At 43.8% G+C, this 25,097-nt stretch overlaps 2 protein-coding genes across 5 annotated transcripts in view; both read right to left on the bottom strand.

Annotated features, from left to right (window-relative positions):
* The window catches only part of LOC139556687 (choline/ethanolamine transporter flvcr2b-like), a 67,971-nt gene extending 65,794 nt beyond the window's left edge, over positions 1 to 2,177 (bottom strand). For all 4 annotated transcript variants that reach the window (XR_011671166.1, XM_071370929.1, XM_071370930.1 and 1 more), the window contains exon 1: positions 1,034 to 2,177. Coding sequence is in view for 3 of the 4 variants with exons in the window: in XM_071370929.1 (XP_071227030.1) it covers positions 1,034 to 1,633 (600 nt within the window). In the remaining variant the exon portion in view is untranslated. The remainder of the gene's footprint in view (positions 1 to 1,033) is intronic.
* Positions 2,178 to 2,676: 499 nt separating this feature from the next.
* Positions 2,677 to 11,241, bottom strand: LOC139555948 (basic leucine zipper transcriptional factor ATF-like). The gene is made up of 3 exons (XM_071369355.1): positions 10,963 to 11,241; positions 9,587 to 9,691; positions 2,677 to 4,082 (listed from the first exon to the last, which is right to left on the bottom strand). The coding sequence occupies exons 1-3, from the start codon at positions 11,029 to 11,031 to the stop codon at positions 3,840 to 3,842; spliced, it is 417 nt and encodes a 138-aa protein (XP_071225456.1). The 5' UTR covers positions 11,032 to 11,241; the 3' UTR covers positions 2,677 to 3,839.
* Between the last annotated feature and the right edge of the window lie 13,856 nt (positions 11,242 to 25,097).

The raw sequence follows: 25,097 nt of genomic DNA, 5'->3' as shown, positions 1-25,097 counted from the left end.
GCTCGCTCTGACACAGAGTTCTGCCTTCAAGGTATGATTTCATCCATCTCAAGGCATCGGGGGAAAAGTTGAACTTGGACAATTTTGAAATGAGAATCTCATGGTTAACAGTATCAAAAGCTTGTCACCAATTAAGTAGTACTTTAAAGTATTTTTTACTTAAGTACTTTACTCCACTGACTGTAACTAGCAATTGGATACCACGAAATTGGGGAGAAAAAGGGGTTAATATATATATATATATATATATATATATTATTTTTTATTTTTTATTTTTTTTAATACCTTCACCTTCAAAGGGATGTTCAATGTCTGCTTTTTTATTTTTACCCATCTACCAATAGGTTCTCTTCTTTGCGAGGCATTGGAAAACCTCCCTGGTCTTTGTGGTTGAATCTGTGTATGAAAGTCATTGCTGGACAGAAGGACCTTACATATAATTGTAATGTGTGGGGTACTGAGATGAGGTAGTCATTCAAAAATCATATTAAACACTATTATTGCACACAGAGTGAATCCAAGCAACTTATTATGTGACTTGTTAAACACATTTTTACTCCTGAATTTATTTAGGCCATAACCAAAGGATTGAATAGTTATTTACTCAAGACATTTCAGCTTTCCGTTTTTAATTCATTTGTAAACATTTCTAAAAACATAATTCCACTTTGACATTATGAGGTTAGTGTGTTTAAACCAGTAACACAACATCTCATTTTAATAAATGTTCAGTTCAGGCTGTAACACAACAAAATGTGGAAAAAGTCAAGGGGTGTGAATACTCTCTGAAGTATGTGATGACATTGACCTTCCACCTTTGAGGGCCGAGGATGAGAGATGACCAACATAGGCCAGTAGTGGCTTGAGTCGTGCGTAATTGCGCAACTGGGTCAAATAGACACCTAGATGGACTAAATCTGGGACATTCAGATAACTGACTAAATAAATAAGACATTACATTGTAATTGTATAATCAAATAGTTATATTAGTAATTACTTTTTAACTTATTGGACGTTAGACTACATAGCATACCTGGTTCCCGAAGACCCCGATGGAGCAAGCGGTGGACACTTCCTCCGATCCGAACCACACCGAGGCGATCTTCGACGGCATCCCGAGGATAAATACTTGTGCAAGGGAGCAACAGAACTGTCCGAGCATGGTCACCGCAAACAGATCAGGTCTCACGCTTGTCACCTTGATCCAAGTCCCCGCACAATTCATGGCCGTAGCCACCAGCGCAATAATACGGAGACCCTTCTTATCCAGTAGCCAGGTGACTGGGAATATGAAGGGAATGTAAGTCAACATGTATATCATAGACATCCAATCTATAGTGAAAGACTCTACCCCGTAGAACCTCATGAAAATGTTGTTGATAATTCCGTACTGGATCCATTGAAACGAGTTACAGAGAGAATACGAGCTGAACAGCAACACGATGAACCATCGTCGTTTGTATAGTTTGATGGTTTGGGTTGTATCGTCGCCGTTCCGGTTGAGTTGTATATTGTTCTCCAGGCGCACCTCCTCGCTGTCTCCGGCAGACAACATTTTTTTTTTTTCCAAATCCGACACATTTTCATTGTCGTTGATTTCGCCATCAACCAAGGAGGGTTTTCCGTTGCTCATATTGTAGCTTACGTTTATTCAACGACGTGCTGGTGAATACAATACAGACACGTATTTCTGTTACATTTTAGTGAGAGTTCAGAGTAGCCCGACTAACGTTATCTATGACAGCTCCAAGATAGTTTGAAACTATCGTTTTGGTACATTTAAGCCAAGCTTCTATTTATTATGCCACGTTAGTACATAGTCGTTTAAAGAAAATACATTCCCTGAGATAAAAAATGAAGTTAGTTAGAGAAACCAGGAAATTATTCGACGTTCGTGCAAAGGATTTTAAGACACCCCAGTCAAGCCTAGCTACATTACAAGTTAGCCTCACTTCCTTCACTTCCTAGTGTGTTGGAGTTGACAAAACAGTAGTCTACTTTCACAAGCAGTTTGAACTCAATATACAAAACTATTTAGCCCTAAAAAATGTCTCAACATAACGTATGACGCGCGAAGTATCAAATGTCCAATGTAAACGCCGGTTTTACGTCACCACGTGGTACCAACCAGTGACCCCCACACATTGACCCCTCACCGCCGTCGGTGTTGAAATGTGGCACTGATGTCCCCGGGTGTGGACATCAACCAACAACCGACTGCTGTGGTCCCCCGCCCTCAGATATACATAGAAAAATAGCATTTTTGGCATTGATAGTTCAATAATTTAGTCTGTTATAATATATATATATATATATATATTCTACAAACTAAAATTATTTCACTATCAATGCCAAAATGCTATTTTTGTTGTTGGTGGCATAAGTTACACAACACACTATCCACTGACCCAGGAATATAATATGGATCTGGAATTACAATACAATTGATCGTGTTAGTTTCATGAGTCGACACGTACGTACAGCACACACGTGGTATACACGTCCGACGAAAATGCTTACTTCCAGGTTCCTTCTCGACAAATGCAAACAACAAAACATTTAACATGAAAATGTAAGCAAGCCTTGGCCTAAAAACATGAGGCTCATCTCAACGTCACTATTTGCATTTGCATTGTAACTTTACTTCTAAATGTACAGTAAGACAACACACATATATATAGATATATATATTTTTTTTAAGTTTCAATACAACAGAAAATATTTAAAAAGTACAATCACTACTTATGGTAAACTAAAGACAGTGTAAGTCCTCCTGTCTCAGTGCAATCAGATAAACATTCCTATTGTAGCATACAATGCTTTACTGTACCTTACCTTTACTTATGGGTACACAGCGCCACCTAGCGACCATATAGATGAACAATCGAGTACCTTACAAATACACAGCGCCACCTAGCGACCACATAGATTGACAATAGAGACAATGCTTTACCGTTACTTTACCGTTACTTATAGGTACACAGCGCCACCTAACGATCATACAGATTAACGTGATGATTTCGTTATCAAAGTGATTGTCTGGTTGTCAGATAGCACTTACATGATGCAGATAATACATGTGTTGGTATCAAAATAGAAAAGCAGCATTGTTTGTTTTGACAATAAAATTTTCAACATCATTGGAGTCATTAAAGCACAATTTGATCAAATGCCCTTCTACCTCCATCACAAATAACCTGTTGTTATCATCTACGATGTGGGATTGTATCCTGAGTATTTCAAGTAAAACAATTGCACTATTACATTTTTTTTTTTTTGGCCAATAAACACTAAAATAACAAAACTGTTGAAAAAAAAAGTAGGACCAGTGATACACTTCAGCGTTACTTCGAATATTTAAAAAGGTCAAATTTACAACTGACACAAGAGCAATGCACACAAACACTGTAACCTCCAAGATTGAAGGGATCAAATGTTATATACAAAAGAATAAAATAAAAAATAAAAAAAACTTTTTAAAAAACATGTAAAACAATCATTTTTATCATTCATCATTGTATGAATAGAGGACAAGAAACATTTCCACAAACTGGTGTTCTGGTATCGCGATCATGTTGGGTTTTCTGTCCTACAGTTAGACATGGACTATTTGCATTGTCCATACATTGATTGACTCTATAGTCACGTCGTAGAGATGGGTTCGGAAGTCATTTTACTCTACCCATTCTGTTCAAGTGGCTCTATATAGTACACGACTTTTTGACACATAGGGCTCTGGTTAAAAGTAGTGCACTACTAAGTAAATAGGGTGCCATAGTGTACCAAGGTCACTAAACGTCTCCAGCTTCTCTCCAGTCCCCCTTGTTGGTCTGTGGTGATCAGTGCTGGTAGTGAGACACAGCAATACTGTGCTGCTGGTGAAAGGCACTGCTCCCGTGGTGGTGGGGGGAGACGGAGTGATGATGCGGGGAGTACAGGAGGCCATGGGTCGTCTGAGGGGCCAGGCCGGTGCAGAGAGGCTCATGGGTAGTCAGGACGGAGGAGAGATACTTGGCCTCTTCTGTTAGTCTCTTCACCTCCTTCCTCAGAGCTGCGTTCTCCTTCTCTAGGTTCTCACTCTCCTGAAACCACAGAAACCAATCAATCAATCAAATGTATGTATAAATGCTGCTTTACATCACCAGGTATCAAAAGTGCTTTACAGTAACCCAGCCTGCCTTACAGTAACCCAGCCAGCTTTACAGTAACCCAGCCTGCTTTACAGTATCCCAGCCAGCTTTACAGTAACCCAGACAGCTTTAAAGTAACTAAGCCTGCTTTAAAGTAACCCAGCCTGCTTTACAGTAACCCAGTCTGCTTTACAGTAACCCAGCCAGCTTTACAGTAACTCAGCCTGCTTTACAGTAACCCAGCCAGCTTTAAAGTAACTAAGCCTGCTTTAAAGTAACCCAGCCTGCTTTACAGTAACCCAGCCTGCTTTACAGTAACCCAGCCAGCTTTACAGTAACCCAGCCAGCTTTACAGTAACCCAGCCAGCTTTACAGTAACCCAGCCAGCTTTACAGTAACCCAGCCTGCTTTAAAGTAACTCAGCCTGCTTTAAAGTAACCCAGCCTGCTTTACAGTAACCCAGCCTGCTTTACAGTAACTCAGCCAGCTTTACAGTAACCCAGCCAGCTTTACAGTAACCCAGCCTGCTTTAAAGTAACTCAGCCTGCTTTACAGTAACCCAGCCAGCTTTACAGTAACCCAGCCAGCTTTACAGTAAGTCACCTCCAAAAATATAAGATCAAGAAACATGTTTTATTGTATATATATATATATATTTTTTTTTTTACATGTATTTAATCCCTTATTTTTGGAACTAAACAGTCAGAGGGGTGTTCTAGTAAGCTATATATAATGGTTTTAAGAAGGTCATACCAAGGATAATTTTGCTATTTGATTTCGAATTTTAAGACCCTTGGAAGTATCCCCCAAAAAATATAGAAAAAATTATTTGATCAAAAATGTTATTTGGCTTCTTTTTTTTTTCAGGGAACAGTATCCATATATTTTTCCATTCATTTTTTTCTACTGGTACCAGGGGACCTTCAGACGAGTCTGGTGAGGCCTGTGGATGTCTTAGAGAAAAACCAACATGTACGTGTTCCTGAGAGCCTCACCTTTCCACAGAGGGGTCATATGAGTGTGTAGCTCAAACTGTTGGGATGCTACAGACAGAAGTTGGCAGATTGGCTGTACCGACTTCAGACGGGACCCAAGACGCCATAGAGCAAAACAGAGAACACCATTGTGTTGGTGAGAGTGTCATCTTTCCATTCGAAACGCTTCATTACGATTTTGTGAGAAGACCGATTTTCTGGATGTCTCAAACACCGCTCTATCTCTGTCACCTTTCACTGCAGATGCTGAAGTGTTACATCGGCGGATGTGGTGGAATGATACTAATCCAATAGAAACTGACATCTCTAGCTTAAACTGATCGATTTCTATGGGGATTTTTGTATTATGCTAATCAGATTTCCGTGGGGGCACGGACATCGACCTTCGTCTTTTTTTTTTATACAACCGAGGCATCATCAGTCTGTTCTGTAACTTCAAAGAAAATGAATCCCCCTTGACAATTTTATTAATTTGTCAACAAATGGTCTTCCAATTTTTTTTTGGGGGGGGGGCGCAGAAATGGCATTTCAGTGTCAACGACCTGGAAACCTAGGATGTGGGTGGTGGTGGTTGGTAGATCCAGTCTATGTGATTACATTATCTGTAAACCATCCCACCTGGTCTAGTTCTGTGAGCCTTATCCATGTGTTGGCCCAGCCCAGGCCTCACTAGAGCATGATGGGGGACGGACCAGTATTGGCTCAGCCCAGGCCTCACTAGAGCATGATGGGGGACAGACCAGTATTGGCTCAGCCCAGGCCTTACTAGAGCATGATGGGGGACGGACCAGTATTGGCTCAGCCCAGGCCTCACTAGAGCATGATGGGGGACACACCAGTATTGGCTCAGCCCAGGCCTCACTAGAGCATGATGGGGGACAGACCAGTATTGGCTCAGCCCAGGCCTTACTAGAGCATGATGGGGGACAGACCAGTATTGGCTCAGCCCAGGCCTCACTAGAGCATGATGGGGGACAGACCAGTATTGGCCCAGCCCAGGCCTCACTAGAGCATGATGGGGGACACACCAGTATTGGCCCAGCCCAGGCCTTACTAGAGCATGATGGGGGACAGACCAGTATTGGCTCAGCCCAGGCCTCACTAGAGCATGATGGGGGACACACCAGTATTGGCTCAGCCCAGGCCTCACTAGAGCATGATGGGGGACACACCAGTATTGGCTCAGCCCAGGCCTCACTAGAGCATGATGGGGGACACACCAGTATTGGCTCAGCCCAGGCCTCACTAGAGCATGATGGGGGACAGACCAGTATTGGCTCAGCCCAGGCCTCACTAGAGCATGATGGGGGACAGACCAGTATTGGCTCAGCCCAGGCCTCACTAGAGCATGATGGGGGACAGACCAGTATTGGCTCAGCCCAGGCCTTACTAGAGCATGATGGGGGACAGACCAGTATTGGCTCAGCCCAGGCCTTACTAGAGCATGATGGGGGACAGACCAGTATTGGCCCAGCCCAGGCTTCACTAGAGCATGAGGGGCCAGTATTGGCCCAGCGTATTCTGTGGTTGTATGGTTTCTTCAACTCGCTTGATAAACAAGAAGTAGAATTTTCCCTGACTGTGACACGTTTCCTGTTTCCTGAGTAGAAGTCATTCAGAAGACTCTCTCTCGCTCTCTCTCTCTTCTGTGTAAATTAGGTATAGTAGAAAGCCGTGGGCAGGAGAGGGGAGAGAACGGCTGTCACTTCTGGTAAAGGACCCGTGTCAGTGGGTTGTTACCCTAAGTGACGTGAGCACTGGGGTTTACCCAGGCCTGTCTCTGACAGTAATACTACACAGTCTAACACTCTCTATCTTCCCATCTCTAACCCTGGCCCTCTCTCAACCTTTTAGAGGAACAAATAAGTGGAGCATTTCTGTCTAACCTGTTTAGCTTCCTACGCCTCTGGGAGTAAAAGGCCATCATCACCCACGAACACGCAAAGCTCAGCTGGCCCTGTGCAGGCCCCACACTGTAATGGAACATCTACAAACATACATGAGGACCTCAGAGCAACAACAACAACAAAAAATATTTTTTTATTTTTTTTATTTTAAATAGTTGTAGAGTAATGTTATTGTCTTTCTAAACCACTGGAGAGAAGAAGAAAAACTATATCCCACCTGCGTTTTATTAAATGACAGACATATTTTCTCGAGCGTTAGAGTTGAATGGGTGTCTCCTATCGACTCTAAATGCATTGATTTTGACGTGACACCGTAGACCTTATGAAGACAGTGTCCCCAGATGAACTGCACGGTATCCCATTGATAATCTCTCCTCTCTTCAGCAACACCGACCGCTAACGCTACATTTATTTGTAGCTTCTACAAACGGAAATAGGTGTTCTCTACTAGACTGTACCAAGCGACAGTAGTGAAAGGCAGTGACTAAAACCTCGACTCTGCAGCCAGCCAGTCGATCAACAGAAAGAGACGTTGAAATGAAAGTGACTGTGCTTTTTCACTTTGACTATACCTCAAGTACCTCCAGTCACGTGCCGTATCGCTACTGCTACTCTGGTACAGAGAACTACTAGAGTAGAGCGGTATTGCTAACAGCCTACCAGTCTACCAGCCTACCAGCCTACCAGCCTACCAGCCTACCAGTCTACCAGTCTACCAGTCTACCAGCCTACCAGCCTACCACTACAGAGAACTACTAGAGTAGAGCGGTATTGCTACCAGCCTACCAGCCTACCAGTCTACCAGCCTACCAGCCTACCAGTCTACCAGCCTACCACTACAGAGAACTACTAGAGTAGAGCGGTATTGCTACCAGCCTACCAGCCTACCAGCCTACCAGCTTACCAGCCTACCAGCCTACCAGCCTATCAGTCTACCAGCCTATCAGCCTATCAGCCTATCAGCCTACCAGCCTACCACTACAGAGAACTACTAGAGTAGAGCGGTATTGCTACAAGCCTACCAGCCTACCAGTCTACCAGCCTACCAGTCTACCAGCCTACCAGCCTACCAGCCTACCAGCCTACCAGCCTACCATCCTACCAGTCTACCATCCTACCATCCTACCAGCCTACCAGCCTACCATCCTACCATCCTACCAGCCTACCAGCCTACCATCCTACCAGTCTACCAGCCTACCATCCTACCATCCTACCAGCCTACCAGTCTACCATCCTACCAGTCTACCATCCTACCAGCCTACCAGTCTACCAGCCTACCATCCTACCATCCTACCAGTCTACCATCCTACCATCCTACCAGCCTACCATCCTACCAGCCTACCACTACAGAGAACTACTGTCACAGTGGAGAATTCTAGGTAAAAACAGGAGGACAAAACACCCATTTCTGATGTTAAGATTCAGTGCCATAATCATTAATGCTGGTCTCTGGGTTGCTGACGCCCACACGTGATAATGAAAACTCTCAGCACTACAGCAAACACACATAGGCAGAGATCTGGCCACGGCAGCGTCTCAAATGGCACCCTATTCAGTGCACGTATTTTGACCAGAGTTCGTAGCTATCAGAATCATACGTAGTGCACTATATAGGGAGTAGGGAGCTATCTGGGACTCAAGCCCAAGTGTTGAGCCCAACAGAAGCCATGATGACACATCGCCACATGGTCCATCGGCAGCACCGTGTCAATATCATCTCACACAGACCAACACAGACCAACACAGATTCCCAACAACACAGCCTTATCGTGGTAGTTCACTGGGGAAATGGTCCCCGTGATTTGAAGGACTTGAAAATGTTTGATTACTACATAACCAGTCGGTTACTGACTTGTAGCCTGAGTACCAGTCGGTTTCTGAATTGTAGCAGTGAGTACCAGTCTGTTTGTGCTATCATGCCCACTCCTTGTTTTGCTTGACCATGAGCAACGGAGTTGGCAAGAGCACAAACTGATCTGGGACCAGGCTATTGAAGGAAACAACAGGTCTGGGACCAGGCTATAGAAGGAGATAACAGATCTGGGACCAGGCTATAGAAGGAGACAGTCTTTTTTGAAACACTATAAGATTCCTGTACGGGTGAAATGTTTATTTGTTTTATTCAGGGCACAGCTGACTCACTGCTAAATTGCTCATGCCAGACCCAGTCGTGCTAGGATATGTGTGTTGCATTGTGGGTAGTCAGCCTAACTCATAGCCAGACATGGTGCATGCATCGGTGTGTTGCATTGTGGGTAGTCATCCTAACTCATAGACAGACATGGTGCATGCATCGGTGTGTTGCATTGTGGGTAGTCATCCTAACTCATAGACAGACATGGTGCATGCGTCGGTGTGTTGCATTGTGGGTAGTCATCCTAACTCATAGCCAGACATGGTGCATGCGTCGGTGTGTTGCATTGTGGGTAGTCAGCCTAACTCATAGCCAGACATAGTGCATGCATCGGTGTGTTGCATTGTGGGTAGTCAGCCTAACTCATAGCCGGACATGGTGCACGCGTCGGTGTGTTGCATTGTGGGTAGTCATCCTCACCAGGTGTAGACTGTCTGCCTTCTGGGTCTGTCTCATCCTGCTCTTCTGGGCAGCGATACGGTTCTTCTCTCTTCTCATTACCTTCTTGACGTTGTCTGAGGAGCCCTGGGGAGAGATACGAGGCAGTCATCTTCCTGTCAGGACGCTAACTGTCGCTCACCCTAACTAACTTACACTAAATGGGTGGAGTAGTAGGGTTCATTCCAGTATACGGTAGATATTGTAGATTGAAAATGTATAATCATGCATACCAATATTGAGACAGTTCTAGGATGAGACATCTCTTTGATGCGTGACTTGACTGACGCATCGTTTCTACAAAGCTGTTCTGATACCGTGATCAGGACATGAAACAAGGCGTGATCTGAGGTGATGTGTGAACTGACGAGTCAGACCCACCCGACCCATCTTTTCTCAGCAGATGTCTATCAGCTCATCAAACGGCCTTGATTCCCAGGCCACACCTAACTATACAAATAATTGTCATCAAGAAAACTCTTCAGTGTTGTCATGCATTATTCTACATGAGTCTACATGAGTCTACATGAGTCTACATTCCAATAAGAATCTAAACACTATGGAAGAACACAAACTCTGTCCTGGGGAACCCTGGGGAACCCAACAACTCTGTCCTGGGGAACCCAACAAACTCTGTCCTGGGGAACCCTGGGGAACCCAACAAACTCTGTCCTGGGGAACCCAACAAACTCTGTCCTGGGGAACCCTGGGGAACCCAACAAACTCTGTCCTGGGGAACCCTGGGGAACCCAACAATCTCTGTCCTGGGGAACCCAAGGGATGCACGTTTTGGTTTATGCTCTAGCACTACACAGCTGATTCAAATAGTCAAAGCTTGATGATTAGTTGATTATCTGAATCAGCTGTATAGTGCCAGGGACAAACAAAACGTGCACCCCAAACCTGTCTTAAATGACCAGTCGATTGATGGTGATGTATGAAACCTCAACAATATATTAATGAAAAGGTGATTATAATGCCCCATCCGAGCTGATGTACAAACCAGTCATCTACCATGTCTCAACATAACAATGATAACACTTCATGACTGAATACATGTTATGAGAGAGAGAGAGAGAGAGACACAGAGACAGAGAGACAGCGATGGAGAGACAGAGAGACAGCGAGAGACAGAGACAGAGAGTGACAGAGACAGAGACAGAGAGACAGCGACAGAGAGACAGAAGAGGATAGAAAAGGTGCCCCTACCTGTCTATGTCTTAATATCCTAATGATAACACTTCTTGACTGAATACACACTGCAACAACAGTGAAAGAAAATACAAAATAATAAGGGAGAAGAGGAAAGAGAGAGAGAGAGAGAGAGAGAGAGAGAGAGAGAGAGAGAATCTCCTTACCTGCCTGCTACTCGCTGGCGAAGGGGACTTGGCATAACTGGAATCATTACTGTCAGAACCATGAGCCATAACCAACCACGTCGCCCCAAATACAGAGCCTCTCTCCACTTCTGCTTTCTGTTTGTGTCTGTATCGATGTGTGTGTACCGCTGTGTGAGCGCGTGTGTGTGCAGCAGAGAGAGAGAGAGTGTGGGCTTAGCTGAACTTGGTCGATCGCTTAATGAGTAAGAACTCTTTCTCTCTCTCTCTCTCTCTCTCTCTCTCTCTCTCTCTCTCTCTCTCTCTCTCTCTCTCTCTCTCTCTCTCTCTCTCTCTCTCTCTCCCACCTCTCTCTCTCTCTCTCCCTCTCTCTCTCTCTCTCTCTCTCTCTCTCTCTCTGACTCTTCTATTACTCTCCCGCCCTCCTTTCCTCTCTTTCTCACTGACACACACGACACACTGTCCAATTAGCAGCCAGTGTCTGATGTGGTTTCTGATAAAAACAAGGTTAGTGACACAGAACTGGAAGTCACATGACCCTTGGAAAGTTTGCATAGCGGTATCAACCTATAGGGGCATATCTACTACCAAGTAAACCCCACAGGAAGTCCCATTCTTCTATTTACAAGGGGAATATATATCATATTCTGATCCTGGAATTAGCCTGACTGGAATATTAGGAGGTAAAATGAGACACTGTTGCACACAGTATCATAGAGAGAGATGGTGATTATCAAATGAGATATATATTTTTTTATATCTGACTACAGCAATAAAATGGGATTTGTAGCATGTATTAAGATAAGGGAGGTAAAGGCAAACACTGGAGTGATAGATGTGCAGAAGATGATATGTGCAAGTAGAGATACTGGGGTGCAAAGGAGCAAAAAATAAATAAATAACAATATGAGGATGAGGTAGTTGGGTGGGCTATTTACAGATGGGCTGTGTACAGGTGCAATGATCAGTAAGCTGCTCTGACAGCTGGTGCTTTCGTTCCAATCATTGGCAGCAGAGAACTGGAAGGAACGGCGGCCAATGAGGAGTTGGCTTTGGGGATGACCAGTGAAATATACCTGCTGGAGCGCGTGCTACGAGTGGGTGTTGCTATGGTGACCAGTGAGGTGAGATAAGGCGGGGCTTTACCTAGCAAAGACTTATAGATGACCTGGAGCCAGTGGGTTTGGCGACGAATATGAAGCGAGAGCCAGCCAACGAGAGCAAACAGGTCGCAGTGGTGGGTGGTATATGGGGCTTTGGTGACAAAACGGATGGCACTGTGATAGACTGCATCCAGTTTGCTGAATAGAGTGTTGGAGGTTAATTTGTTTATGACATCGCCGAAGTCGAGGATTGGTAGGATAGTCAGTTTTACGAGGGTATGTTTAGCAGCATAAGTGAAGGAGGCTTTGTTGCGAAATAGGAAGACGATTCTAAATTTAATTTTGGATTGGAGATGCTTAATGTGAGTCTGGAAGGAGAGTTTACAGTCTAACCAGACACCTAGGTATTTGTAGTTGTTCACATATTCTAAGTCAGAACCGTCCAGAGTAGTGATGCTAGACAGGCGGGCGGGTGTGGGCAGCGATCGGTTGAAGAGCATGCATTTAGTTTTACTTGCATTTAAGAGCAGTGGGGGGACCACGGAAGGAGATCCCGTAGAGGTTATTAATGACTGGGGCAGAGGATCTACCGTAATGTAGTTTAGACAGAAACTCTTACCGGATGACCGAGTCTCACACATTAGCAGATAGCTTTGGGGTTTCCACCAGCCTACACTACTCCCATCTCAGCACCTCACCAGCCTCAGGGGGATAGTCACAGGGGGTGAGACCTATTGGACCCTGTCAGATGTAATGCACTATAAAGGGAAGGGGCTGTCATCTGAGGTGAGACCCAGTCAACCAACCAGTCAACCAACCAGTCAACCAACCAGTCAACCAACCAGTCAACTACCCAGTCAACCAACCAGTCAACCAACCAACCAGTCAACCAACCAGTCAACCAACCAGTCAACCAACCAGTCAACCAACCTGTCAACCAACCAGTCAACCAACCAGTCAACCATCCAGTCAACCAACCAGTCAACCAACCAGTCAACCAAACTGTCAACCAACCAACCAGTCAACCAACCAGTCAACCAACCTGTCAACCAACCAGTCAACCATCCAGTCAACCAACCAGTCAACCAAACTGTCAACCAACCAGTCAACCAACCAGTCAACCAACCTGTCAACCAACCAGTCAACCATCCAGTCAACCAACCAGTCAACCAACCAGTCAACCAACCAGTCAACCAACCAGTCAACCAAACTGTCAACCAAACTGTCAACCAACCAGTCAACCAACCAGTCAACCAACCTGTCAACCATCCAGTCAACCAACCAGTCAACCAACCAGTCAACCAACCAGTCAACCAACCAGTCAACCAACCTGTCAACCAACCTGTCAACCAACCAACCAGTCAACCAACCATCCAGTCAACCAACCTGTCAACCAACCAGTCAACCAACCAGTCAACCAATCAGTCAACCAACCGGTCAACCAAACGGTCAACCATCCAGTCAACCAACCAGTCAACCAACCTGTCAACCATCCAGTCAACCAAACTGTCAACCATCCAGTCAACCAACCAGTCAACCATCCAGTCAACCAACCAGTCAACCAAACTGTCAACCAACCAGTCAACCAACCAGTCAACCAACCAGTCAACCATCCAGTCAACCAACCAGTCAACCATTCAGTCAACCCTCCTGTCAACCAACCAGTCAACCAACCAGTCAACCATCCAGTAAACCAACTAGTCAACCAACCAGTCAACCAACCAGTCAACCAACCTGTCAACCATCCAGTCAACCAACCAGTCAACCAACCAGTCAACCATCCAGTCAACCATCCAGTCAACCATCCAGTCAACCAACCAGTCAACCAAACTGTCAACCAACCAGTCAACCAACCTGTCAATCAACTAGTCAACCAACCTGTCAACCAACCAGTCAACCAACCAGTCAACCAACCTGTCAACCATCCAGTCAACCATCCAGTCAACCAACCAGTCAACCAACCAGTCAACCAACCAGTCAACCAACCAGTCAACCATCCAGTCAACCATCCAGTCAACCAACCAGTCAACCATCAAGTCAACCATCCAGTCAACCAACCAGTCAACCAACCAGTCAACCAACCAGTCAACCAACCTGTCAACCATCCAGTCAACCAACCTGTCAATCAACCAGTCAACCAACCAGTCAACCAACCTGTCAACCAACCAGTCAACCATCCAGTCAACCATCCAGTCAACCAACCAGTCAACCATCCAGTCAACCAGCCTGTCAACCATCCAGTCAACCAACCTGTCAACCATCCAGTCAACCATCCAGTCAACCAACCAGTCAACCAACCAGTCAACCAACCTGTCAACCAACCAGTCAACCAACCAGTCAATCAACCAGTCAACCAACCTGTCAACCAACCAGTCAACCAACCAGTCAACCATCCAGTCAACCAGCCTGTCAACCAACCAGTCAACCATCCAGTCAACCAACCAGTCAACCAACCAGTCAACCAACCAGTCAACCATCCAGTCAACCAACCAGTCAACCAACCAGTCAACCATCCAGTCAACCAACCAGTCAACCAACCTGTCAATCAACCAGTCAACCAACCTGTCAACCATCCAGTCAACCAACCAGTTAACCAACCTGTCAATCACCCAGTCAACCAACCAGTCAACCAACCTGTCAATCACCCAGTCAACCAACCAGTCAACCAACCTGTCAACCAACCTGTCAATTACCCAGTCAACCAACCAGTCAACCAACCTGTCAATCACCCAGTCAACCAACCAGTCAACCCTCCAGTCAACCAACCTGTCAACCAACCTGTCAGCCATCCCGGTATGTAAAAAACTCCACTCAGCTTTACTATAATGGGTGATGTGTAAGGTAACTGGAAGTTAACCTATATAAACAAAAGTATGTGGACACCCCTTCAAATTAGTGAATTCAGCTATTTCAGCCACACCTGTCGCTGACAGGTGTATAAAATTGAGCACACAGCCATGCAATCGACATAGACAAACATTGGCAGTAGAATGGCCTTACTGAAGAGCTCAGTGACTTTCAATGTGGCACCGTCATAGGATGCCACCTTTCCAACAAGTCAGTTCATCAAATTTCTGCCCTGCTAGAGCTGCCCCGGTCAACTGTAAGTTGTATGGCCTACGAACTGGTAGGCCATACAAGATCACAGAAAGGGACCGCTGAGTGCTGAGGCGCGTAGCGCGTAAAAATTGTCTGTAACACTGACAACCAAATTCCAAACTGTCTCTGGAAGCAACGTCAACACAAGCACTGTTCGCCGGGAGCTTCGTGAAATGGGTTTCCATGGCCGAGCAGCCGCACACAAGCCTAAGATCACCATGTGCAATGCCAAGCGTCGGCTGGAGTGACATAAAACTCGCCGCCATTGGACTCTGGAGCAGTGGAAACGCGTTCTCTAGAGTGATGAATCACGATTCACCATCTGGCAGTCCGACGGACGAATCTGGGTTTGGAGAGAACGCTACCTACCCGAATGCATAGTGCCAACTGTAAAGTTTGGTGGAGGAGAAATAATGGTCTGGGGCTGTTTTTCATGGTTCGTGCTAGGCCCCTTAGTTCCAGTGAAGGGAAATCTTAACGGTACAGCATACAATGACATTCTAGAAGATTCTGTACTTCCAACTTTGTGGCAACAGTTTAGGGAAGGCCCTTTCCTGTTTCAGCATGACAATGCCCCCGTGCACAAAGCGAAGTCCATACAGAAATGGTTTGTCAAGTTAGGTGTGGAAGAACTTGACTGGCCTGCACAGAGCCCTGACCTCAACCACATCGAGTACCTTTGGGATGAATTTGGAACGCCGACTGCGAGCCAGGCCTAATCGCCCAACATTAGTGCCCGACCTCACGAATGCTCTTGTGGCTGAATGGTGCAAGTCCCCGCAGCAATGTTCCAACATCTAGTGAAAAGCCTTCCCAGAAGAGTGGAGGCTGTTATAGCAGCAAAGGGAGGGGACCAACTCCATATTAATGCCCATGATTTTGGAATGAGATGTTCGACGAGCAGGTGTCCACATCATTGGTCATGTAGTGAACATCAACATAAAAGTCAGGACATTATTTAAATTTGTTTTGATTTTATGTATCACTTTTTCAGTCAGAGTAGGGGGGGGATTGTACAGACTATATTGGTGAATACAGAAATAGCCTTGTGTGTGTCTCCTGTTTTTCAAGGTTTTCTGATCATTTTATTTTGTGAAGATGGAGCTCGCTGTTCCTGTGTATTTCATCAGAAAAGATGAAATATTTGTCTATGTTCTCTAGTCTAGTACATAGGCAACATGAAACCTTACATAGAAGGTTTCTCTTCATAATGTAGCCACCATTTTGAAGTTACTGTTGTTGTTTTTACATGGAAGGTTTCTCTTCATAATGTAGCCACCATTTTGAAGTTACTATTGTTGTTTTTACATGGAAGGTTTCTCTTCATAATGTAGCCACCATTTTGAAGTTACTATTGTTGTTTTTACATGGAAGGTTTCTCTTCATAATGTAGCCACCATTTTGAAGTTACTGTTGTTGTTTTTACATGGAAGGTTTCTCTTCATAATGTAGCCACCATTTTGAAGTTACTATTGTTGTTTTTACATGGAAGGTTTCTCTTCATAATGTAGCCACCATTTTGAAGTTACTGTTGTTGTTTTTACATGGAAGGTTTCTCTTCGTAATGTAGCCACCATTTTGAAGTTACTGTTGTTGTTTTTGTTGCATTTTGGTGTCATGAGATCAAGAAAACAATCATTGTGCGCCTGAAGAAAAGGCAGACCTAAACACCTTCTGCCTGGCAGAAGAGCCTCCAACACAGAAACATGTTCTGATGAGCTTCAAGGACAAAGACCAGAATGGATCTGAAACAACAATGATTGATGATTGTATTGTCCATTGAGAGGCTTTGAAGCCACCAGTCAGCCATTTTGACACTCCCCAGTAGGAGCAGTCCAGCATAGGAATGAATGCAATTCTACAGTATTTCAATTAAACGTTTCAAGGACAAAATTACATGTATTTAAGTGTATTTTTGTTGTAGTGGGGACAGCAACATTAGTAACAAAGAAATAAAAAATGTTTATATATTTTTTATATATTTTTTGTTGTTGTATGCTTTCATAATATAATTAAAGTCTGTAAAGTGTCTGTAATAGAAAAGACGTGGCAAAAACGAATGTAGACATCAATACATGCATTAATAATAAGAAAATTGTGAAAAATAAAAAAAGTACAGTATACCAGTTTAATTTAAGGACCAAAAAAATGAACAGCCGTAACATATAGATTGCAAAAAAGTCGGGAAGAGATTTTTGACGTACCGATTCCACAGCATATGGAACTGATACGCAAAACAATGCCAGATTCCAAAAGTAGAATTTTTCAATTTAAATTATTATACAACATTCTTGCAACCAATAGAATGTTATTTATATGCTGGATACAACCTTCCCAGCTCTGCAGATTTTGCTGCGAAGAGGCAGAATCATTAGATAATTTGTTTTGGTACCGTCCATATGTAGCTTGTTTTTGGTCACAGGTTCAGGAACAGCTGAAGAATTGCAATATTTACCTGGAGCTGACGCTGCAGATAGCACTACTGGGTGATCTGAAAAGTCATAGTCAATCAATCTATTATATAATAATACTTTTAGCAAAAAAAAAAAAAATCTATTTACAATCTGTAGAAGCCATGAAAATAGAAAGGTTCAGTACTTTTGTGAAACAGCAGAGTTGAAAAATATATGGCAGCTAAAAATCCAATATGGATGGTGTTAAAAGATAGATGGGAGGGGTTGAATGGAGCTGAACGTTGGGACTAATAACAACTAATAATAACGAGATAACTAATGTAAAACATACTGTGTCCGTAAAACGTATGTGGGTTAAGAACGTTGGTGAAAGAGCACAGTTTGAAAGATATAGCAAATAGAAATCAAACCGGATGGACATCAGTAATATATGGGAGAGGTTGAGGGTTGAGGAAGGACATCAGTAATAGATGGGAGAGGTTGAGGGTAGAGGAAGGACATCAGTAATAGATGGGGGAGGTTGAGGGTAGAGGAAGGACATCAGTAATAGATGGGAGAGGTTGAGGGTAGAGGAAGGACATGGGTAATATATGGTCAGAGGTTGAGAGTAGAGGAAGCACATCAGTAATAGATGGGAGAGGTTGAGGGTTGAGGAAGGACATCAGTAATAGATGGGAGAGGTTGAGGGTTGAGGAAGGACATCAGTAATAGATTTGAGAATTGAGGAAGGACATCAGTAATAGATGGGAGAGGTTGAGGGTTGAGGAAGGACATCAGTAATAGATGGGAGAGGTTGAGAGTAGAGAAAGGACATCAGTAATAGATGGGAGAGGTTGAGGGTTGAGGAAGGACATCAGTAATAGATGGGAGAGGTTGAGAGTAGAGGAAGCACATCAGAAATAGATGGGAGAGGTTGAGGATTGAGGAAGGACATCAGTAATAGATGGGGGAGGTTGAGGGTAGAGGAAGGACATCAGTAATAGATGGGAGAGGTTGAGGGTTGAGGAAGGACATCAGTAATAGATGGGAGAGGTTGAGGGTAGAGGAAGGACATGGGTAATATATGGTCAGAGGTTGAGAGTAGAGGAAGGACATCAGTAATAGATGGGAGAGGTTGAGGGTTGAGGAAGGACATCAGTAATAGATGGGAGAGGTTGAGGGTTGAGGAAGGACATCAGTAATAGATTTGAGAATTGAGGAAGGACATCAGTAATAGATGGGAGAGGTTGAGGGTTGAGGAAGGACATCAGTAATAGATGGGAGAGGTTGAGAGTAGAGAAAGGACATCAGTAATAGATGGGAGAGGTTGAGGGTTGAGGAAGGACATCAGTAATAGATGGGAGAGGTTGAGGGTTGAGGAAGGACATCAGTAATAGATGGGGGAGGTTGAGGGTAGAGGAAGGACATCAGTAATAGATGGGAGAGGTTGAGGGTTGAGGAAGGACATCAGTAATAGATGGGAGAGGTTGAGGGTAGAGGAAGGACAGGAGTAAAAATGAACAAAATATAACTATTGTAATATAGACTGTGTCCATAAAATGTATATATAGTATTAATACGCTGGAAATACAGGCCTAAGTATTGTTGTTCACTAGTTTACTCCAATTGGGGGAGGGGTGGTAGGGTTGGAGGGTAATAAAGGAAAATAGATTTAAAATATATATGTATATTTATGTATTTATATGTGTACACTACCGGTCAAAAGTTTTAGAACACCTACTTATTCAAGGGTTTTTCTTTATTTTTACTATTTTCTACATTGTAGAATAATAGTGAAGACATCAAAACTATGAAATAACACATATGGAATCATGTAGTAACCAAAAAAGTGTTAAAACAAATCAAAATATATTTCGTATTTGAGATTATTCAAAGTAGCCACCCTTTGCCTTGATGACAGCTTTGTACACTCTTGGCATTTACAGTTACAGATCCATACAGCTATGGAGCCTCCATCCTACTAAACTACACTGTAGCAGTTACAGATCCATACAGCTATGGAGCCTCCATTCTACTAACCTACACGGTAGCAGTTACAGATTCATACAGCTATGGAGCCTCCATCCTACTAAACTACACTGTAGCAGTTACAGATCCATACAGCTATGGAGCCTCCATCCTACTAACCTACACGGTAGCAGTTACAGATTCATACAGCTATGGAGCCTCCATTCTACTAAACTACACTGTAGCAGTTACAGATTCATACAGCTATGGAGCCTCCATCCTACTAAACTACACTGTAGCAGATACACTGTGCTCTAATTCTATGCTTCCTGTTCTTCATTTTTGTCCTTTTTTTCGGTTTTGTACACCAGCTTCAAACAGCTGAAAATAAAATAAAATATATTTCACAGCGGTTTAGATGGTACCATGTGATTCTCTACACTTGTTTTGTCACATAAACTAAAATTAGACCAACTATTAGAATTTTAGCAACCAGGAAAAGGCGGAGGGTATTTTTTGCATAGTGCATCTTTCCCGCAACCCTAGAAATCACTTCCTTTAATGGTGCCCTATTCCTAACAGCAAAGCAAGATACAGATCTTGACCCAAGTTGAGTTTCAAGGAGCGCCTTTGCTCCCTCTTAGCAGAAGAAATACAAAAAAAAACATCACAAGTCCAATTTGGGTTATTTTCACGGAATCAACAGTACCCAACATCTTTACCACCCACGTGATAGCACATATGGATCAGCCAAAAGGCCTGAATCCACTTTCTCCAAAATCTCACTCCCACTGTACCAAACTAATCTTTCTCATCTTTCTCCATCAATAAAAAACTTGGGCTCCGAGCTCTTCACCTCACTTAAATCTCCCTCATTCACTTCCATCTCCAGAACTACTTGACCCCAGTGTTCTTCGACATGCCATTTTCAACAGATTCAAACTCAACCCTTTGCCTCCCTCACTCTCTTCAACCTCTTCTTCCCCCTCATTTTCCTCCTCCACTCTTCCCTCGAAATCCACCTTTCCCCGTCCCAATATTAATCTTCTTCCGGCTCTGCTAGTGACCCATTGGTATCTCGACGCAATGGAACTCCATCTCATGAGCATAATTAGACAAGGCTGGTATACAATAGTGTCCCTGCCGGTAAACCAATTCCACCCAAAACTGGCCTTGACTATCCTCTGTTATGGCATTTCTCCAGAATAGGGTACTGAGGATGGGGTCGTAATCAATCACTGAATCAAATATGTACAGTACTAGTCAAAAGTTTGGACACACCTACTCATTCAAGGGTTTTTCTTTTCTTTTTACTATTTTCTACATTGTAGAATAAAAGCGTAGACATCAAAACTATGAAATAACATATGGAATCATATAGTACCCGCAAAAAAAAGTGTTAAACAAATCAAAATAGATTTTTAGATTCTTCAAAGTAGCCACCCTGTGCTTTGATGACAGCTTTGCACACTCTTGGCATTCTCTCAACCAGCTTCACCTGGAATGCTTTTCCAACAGTCTTGAAGGAGATCCCACATATGCTGTGCACTTGTTGGTGCTTTTCCTTCACTCTGCAGTCCCAACTATAAAGTCCATGGAGAAAAAGAGCACCTCCTCCCAGATGCCCACTGCACTGAGGATAGGAAACACTGTCACCACCAATAAATCAACGATAATCAATAATTTCAATAAGCATTTTTCTACGGCTGGCCATGCTCTCCACCTGGCTACCCCTACCCCGGCCAACATCTCAGCACCCCCTGCAGCAACTTGCCCACACAAATTAACTTTTAACAAGGCGCACCTGTTAATTGAAACGCATTCCAGGTGAATAACTCATGAAGCTGGTTGAGATAATTCCAAGAGTGTGCAAAGCTGTCATCAAGGCAAAGGGTGGCTGCTTTGAAGAATCTCAAATAGAAAATATATTTTGATTTGTTTAACACTTTTTTGGTTACTACATGATTCCATATGTGTTATTTCATAGACTTGATGTCTTCACCATTGTTCTACAATGTAGGTGTGTCCAAACTTCTGACTGGTACTGTATATAACATGGATATTCTGAATAAACTTGTCAACAACAGCCAGGTTCTTTATTTATTTGTTTTATCTGTATTTGTAATTATTGCATAATAACACAATTCTACAACAACAATAAACTGAAGTTATGGCCTATTTATTTTATCCGTTTGCAACCACACAAGTGGCACAAATTGATTTGCAGTGACTAGTGATATTGTCATTTCAACATATATATTGCACACAATGTTAGGCTAAAATGGCACAGAAATGAATATGCTACTTAATGGCCAACAGATGCAAATGTAGCCTATGTCAGTTTCATTCTGAACGTCTCCCCATAACAGAAGCACATGGCTCAATATCTTCCATTTCAAATTACCACTGGTGCAACGCTGATTGACCGCTCGAGACCCAAGAACAGAGCATGCGTTAAACCCGTTGCTTGATACGTTTTTTTTCCATAAGCAAAGTCCACATTAGAATGCGGTTTAAACTAAAGTCGTTTCTCAGTGCTTTGTTGTGGTTCTATCGCGTTAATGTTTTATGGGAAAAGGGTTGATAATTGGTGTCTCCGTAAAGACAATTTAAATAGCCTACAACTGGCGAAAAGTTGTCAATACTGCACGTGCTGCTGTCGCCTCTCTCACGTGACTCAAATGCAGCTCTTCCACACCAGTCAGTCAGCAACAGCCTGCCACACTACCTGGTAGTCAGCAACAGCCTGCCCCACTGCCTGGTAGTCAGCAGCAGGTCACAGTGAAATAGATGGTTTTGTTGTTGAAACGCCAAATACATGTTCCCTCGTGACATGGTTGAACCACCGGGAAAAAGCAGTGACGGAGGAGCGCCCTCTCAAACGGAACAGTAATCTGCGACGCTCGGCCATGTTGTCAACAAGGAAGCATGATGCATTGTCCAGAAAAATACTTACAATATATATTTTAATTTTCAAACTAGTCACTCTGTCACTTTTGTTTTGACCTGACTAAGCCTTGGGTTTTGAATGGGGCACCTGGTTCATGCCTGTGATTGCATTCCATAACGAATTACAATCAACTTTTAACCGGTGCAAATCACGCAGCATGAAATAAAACGTTGTTGTTGAAACGCCAGGATGACCGCGGTGCAATTTCAAGCAGGGGAGATTTTTACATGACACGCTGAACAGATTAATCGAATCCCGTCAATGTCCGCAAATGGGGAGGGACTATAAATCACGTTTGGATAGCTCAATAACCAATCAGAAAACCTGTTGTGATACACCATCAGCCGCCAAAAACCCACACATAGAAGTCTCTATCAGTCGACGGTCAAAGAGCGACCCCTGTTGGATATTTTAAGTATCGCTTCCTAATAATAGTGATTATTTCACCTTTATTCCAGTAGGAGGCGATATAGAAGTCTGTGTTTGCGGCGTCTTTCCATAAAGAAACATTGATTTCAGTAGTTTCGTGAGCTGAAACGAACAGAAAACATATTACAGTTCGTTGATTATACTACAAACATGAAGTAATATCACCAACGTTTCACACACACACGTCCTTTACACATGTTCAAGCTAGAAGGAGAAAAAACATCGAACGGATTTACAAGATGAAAATTATGTCATTTTTAAAAACAAAAAAATCCAGCTCAAAAAGACTGTGTCCCGCTATATTGCTCAGGCTGCACTACAGCGTCTATTCACAGGCGCGATCCCACTACTGAGCGGCACGGGGGCTTTGGCCTGCTCCGTTTCCGACCTGGGCCGGTGCACCCCTCCTTAGACGACCTGGTGGTCCCGGGCTCCCCCAGGAGCACCATATCGATACCGAACTTAGTGCGGACACCCGATCGGCATAGTCCACTGGAGCTCAGAACTCCTGAGCTCAAACGATCCGCCAGCCTAAGCCTCCCAGCAACTTGGATTACAGGCGCACGCCACTGCGCCCGGCGAGAGAAGAGACGATTTTAAAGGCATTTGAAGTTAAATTCGTGACGTCAGACTACGCGTCACACGGTTTATATTATTGTATAGCCATCTCTTGTGGTGGTATATGGAATTGCAGCGATGTTCAAATTTCGTTTTGTCTCTTCCATGCTGAAAGCCTGTCCACTTGTTATGGGTGAACCAGTATGGTATGTTCTGTATTGCCGCATTCAAGACAACTGGGAATTCGGAAACCTCCGACTTCTGACTTCAGTGCATTCAAGACGACTGGGAACTCAGGAAAGAAAGGAGTTCGACTGGAATTTTTTTGTTGGGAATGGTCTTTCCTACTCAGAATTCTAAGTTGGGAAACTGGGGCATCTTTCTAGAGCTCCAACTTTCTGACCTGAAGATTACTGACATCATGGGATTAATGACGTCAGGAGTGGGAGGGCCAAGAGACCAGAGGTGGCAGAACGGCGTGCTCAGGTTGGGGTGTAGGGTTTGAGCATAGCCTGAAGGTAGGGAGGGGCAGTTCCTCTTGCTGTTCCATAGGTAAGCACCATGGTATTGTAGTGGATGTGAGCTTCTTGTGGAAGCCAGTGGAGAGTGTGGAGGAGCGGTGTGACATGGGAGAACTTTGGATGGTTAAACACCAGCGTTCTGGACAAAGTTTCTGGGGTTTGATGGCACAAAATGGGGAGCCCAGTCAACAATGATACCAGCGCATCATGTATACGAGGCTAACCATAAAACAGATTTGCTACATGATTTTTCTGACTTGAAAGTGATTAGTGCAAATACAACCCTTGTATTCTAGGTACCGAACAGGACATGGAAATAGGGATGAATTTGAGATCATGGTTTGATTCCATCTGTATCACAGCGGTCTAAATCACTGCATCTCAGTGCTAGAGGTGTTACTACAGACCCTGGTTTGATTCCATCTGTATCACAGTGGTCTAAATCACTACATCTCAGTGCTAGAGGTGTCACTACAGACCCTGGTTTGATTCCATCTGTATCACAGCGGTCTAAATCGGTGCTTCCAACTTCGTGGCAACAGTTTGGGGGAGGCCCATTCCTGTTTCAGCTTGACAATTGCCCCCGTGCACAAAGCAAGGTCCATACAGAAATGGTTTGTCGTGATCGGTGCGGAAGAACTTGACTGGCCTGCACAGAGCCTTAACCTCAACCCCATTGAACAACTTTGGGATGAATTGGATATTCCATATTAATGCCCGTGATTTTGAAATGAGGAAGTTATAAGAGCAGGTGTCCACATACTTTTGGCCATGTAGAGTGTCTCATCATTATATCAAAATCTCCAAGTAGAGAACTTTTTAGAGAAGGAGGTAGCTACCTCCCAATATGGTGACCGGAGTATTGGTGACCGGAGTATTGGTGACCGGAGTATTGGTGACCGGAGTATTGGCGAGTGGTTGAAAGGAGTGGGTGTGTTGAAATGAAAGTAGGGGGCATGTGAACATTTCTGGGTAACAATTTAAGTACCTTACTGTGGTCCAAAAAGAAACAAAAAAAAATAGCTTCTTAGCAAAGAGCAATTTCTCAGGCAATAATTTTGCTAGGACTGTCTGGGAGTGGTTTGAGTTGGGGAGGGGAAAACGGAAAACTAGCTGTTATTGTCAGAGAAGTTTG

This window comes from Salvelinus alpinus, chromosome 27 (assembly GCF_045679555.1).
Source record: "Salvelinus alpinus chromosome 27, SLU_Salpinus.1, whole genome shotgun sequence".
NCBI classification, from domain to species: domain Eukaryota; kingdom Metazoa; phylum Chordata; class Actinopteri; order Salmoniformes; family Salmonidae; genus Salvelinus; species Salvelinus alpinus.
This window is presented reverse-complemented; position numbering and strand designations above follow the sequence as displayed.

Bases quoted from the DNA above. Each gene is read 5' to 3' on its own strand.
- LOC139555948 (XM_071369355.1), bottom strand. From the start codon at position 11,031: ATGGCTCATGGTTCTGACAGTAATGATTCCAGTTATGCCAAGTCCCCT. The intron at 9,692-10,962 runs GTAAGGAGATTC...ATCTCTCCCCAG, and splicing joins CGCCAGCGAGTAGCAGGCAG to GGCTCCTCAGACAACGTCAA. The intron at 4,083-9,586 runs GTGAGGATGACT...CTGTGGTTTCAG, and splicing joins AGGCAGACAGTCTACACCTG to GAGAGTGAGAACCTAGAGAA.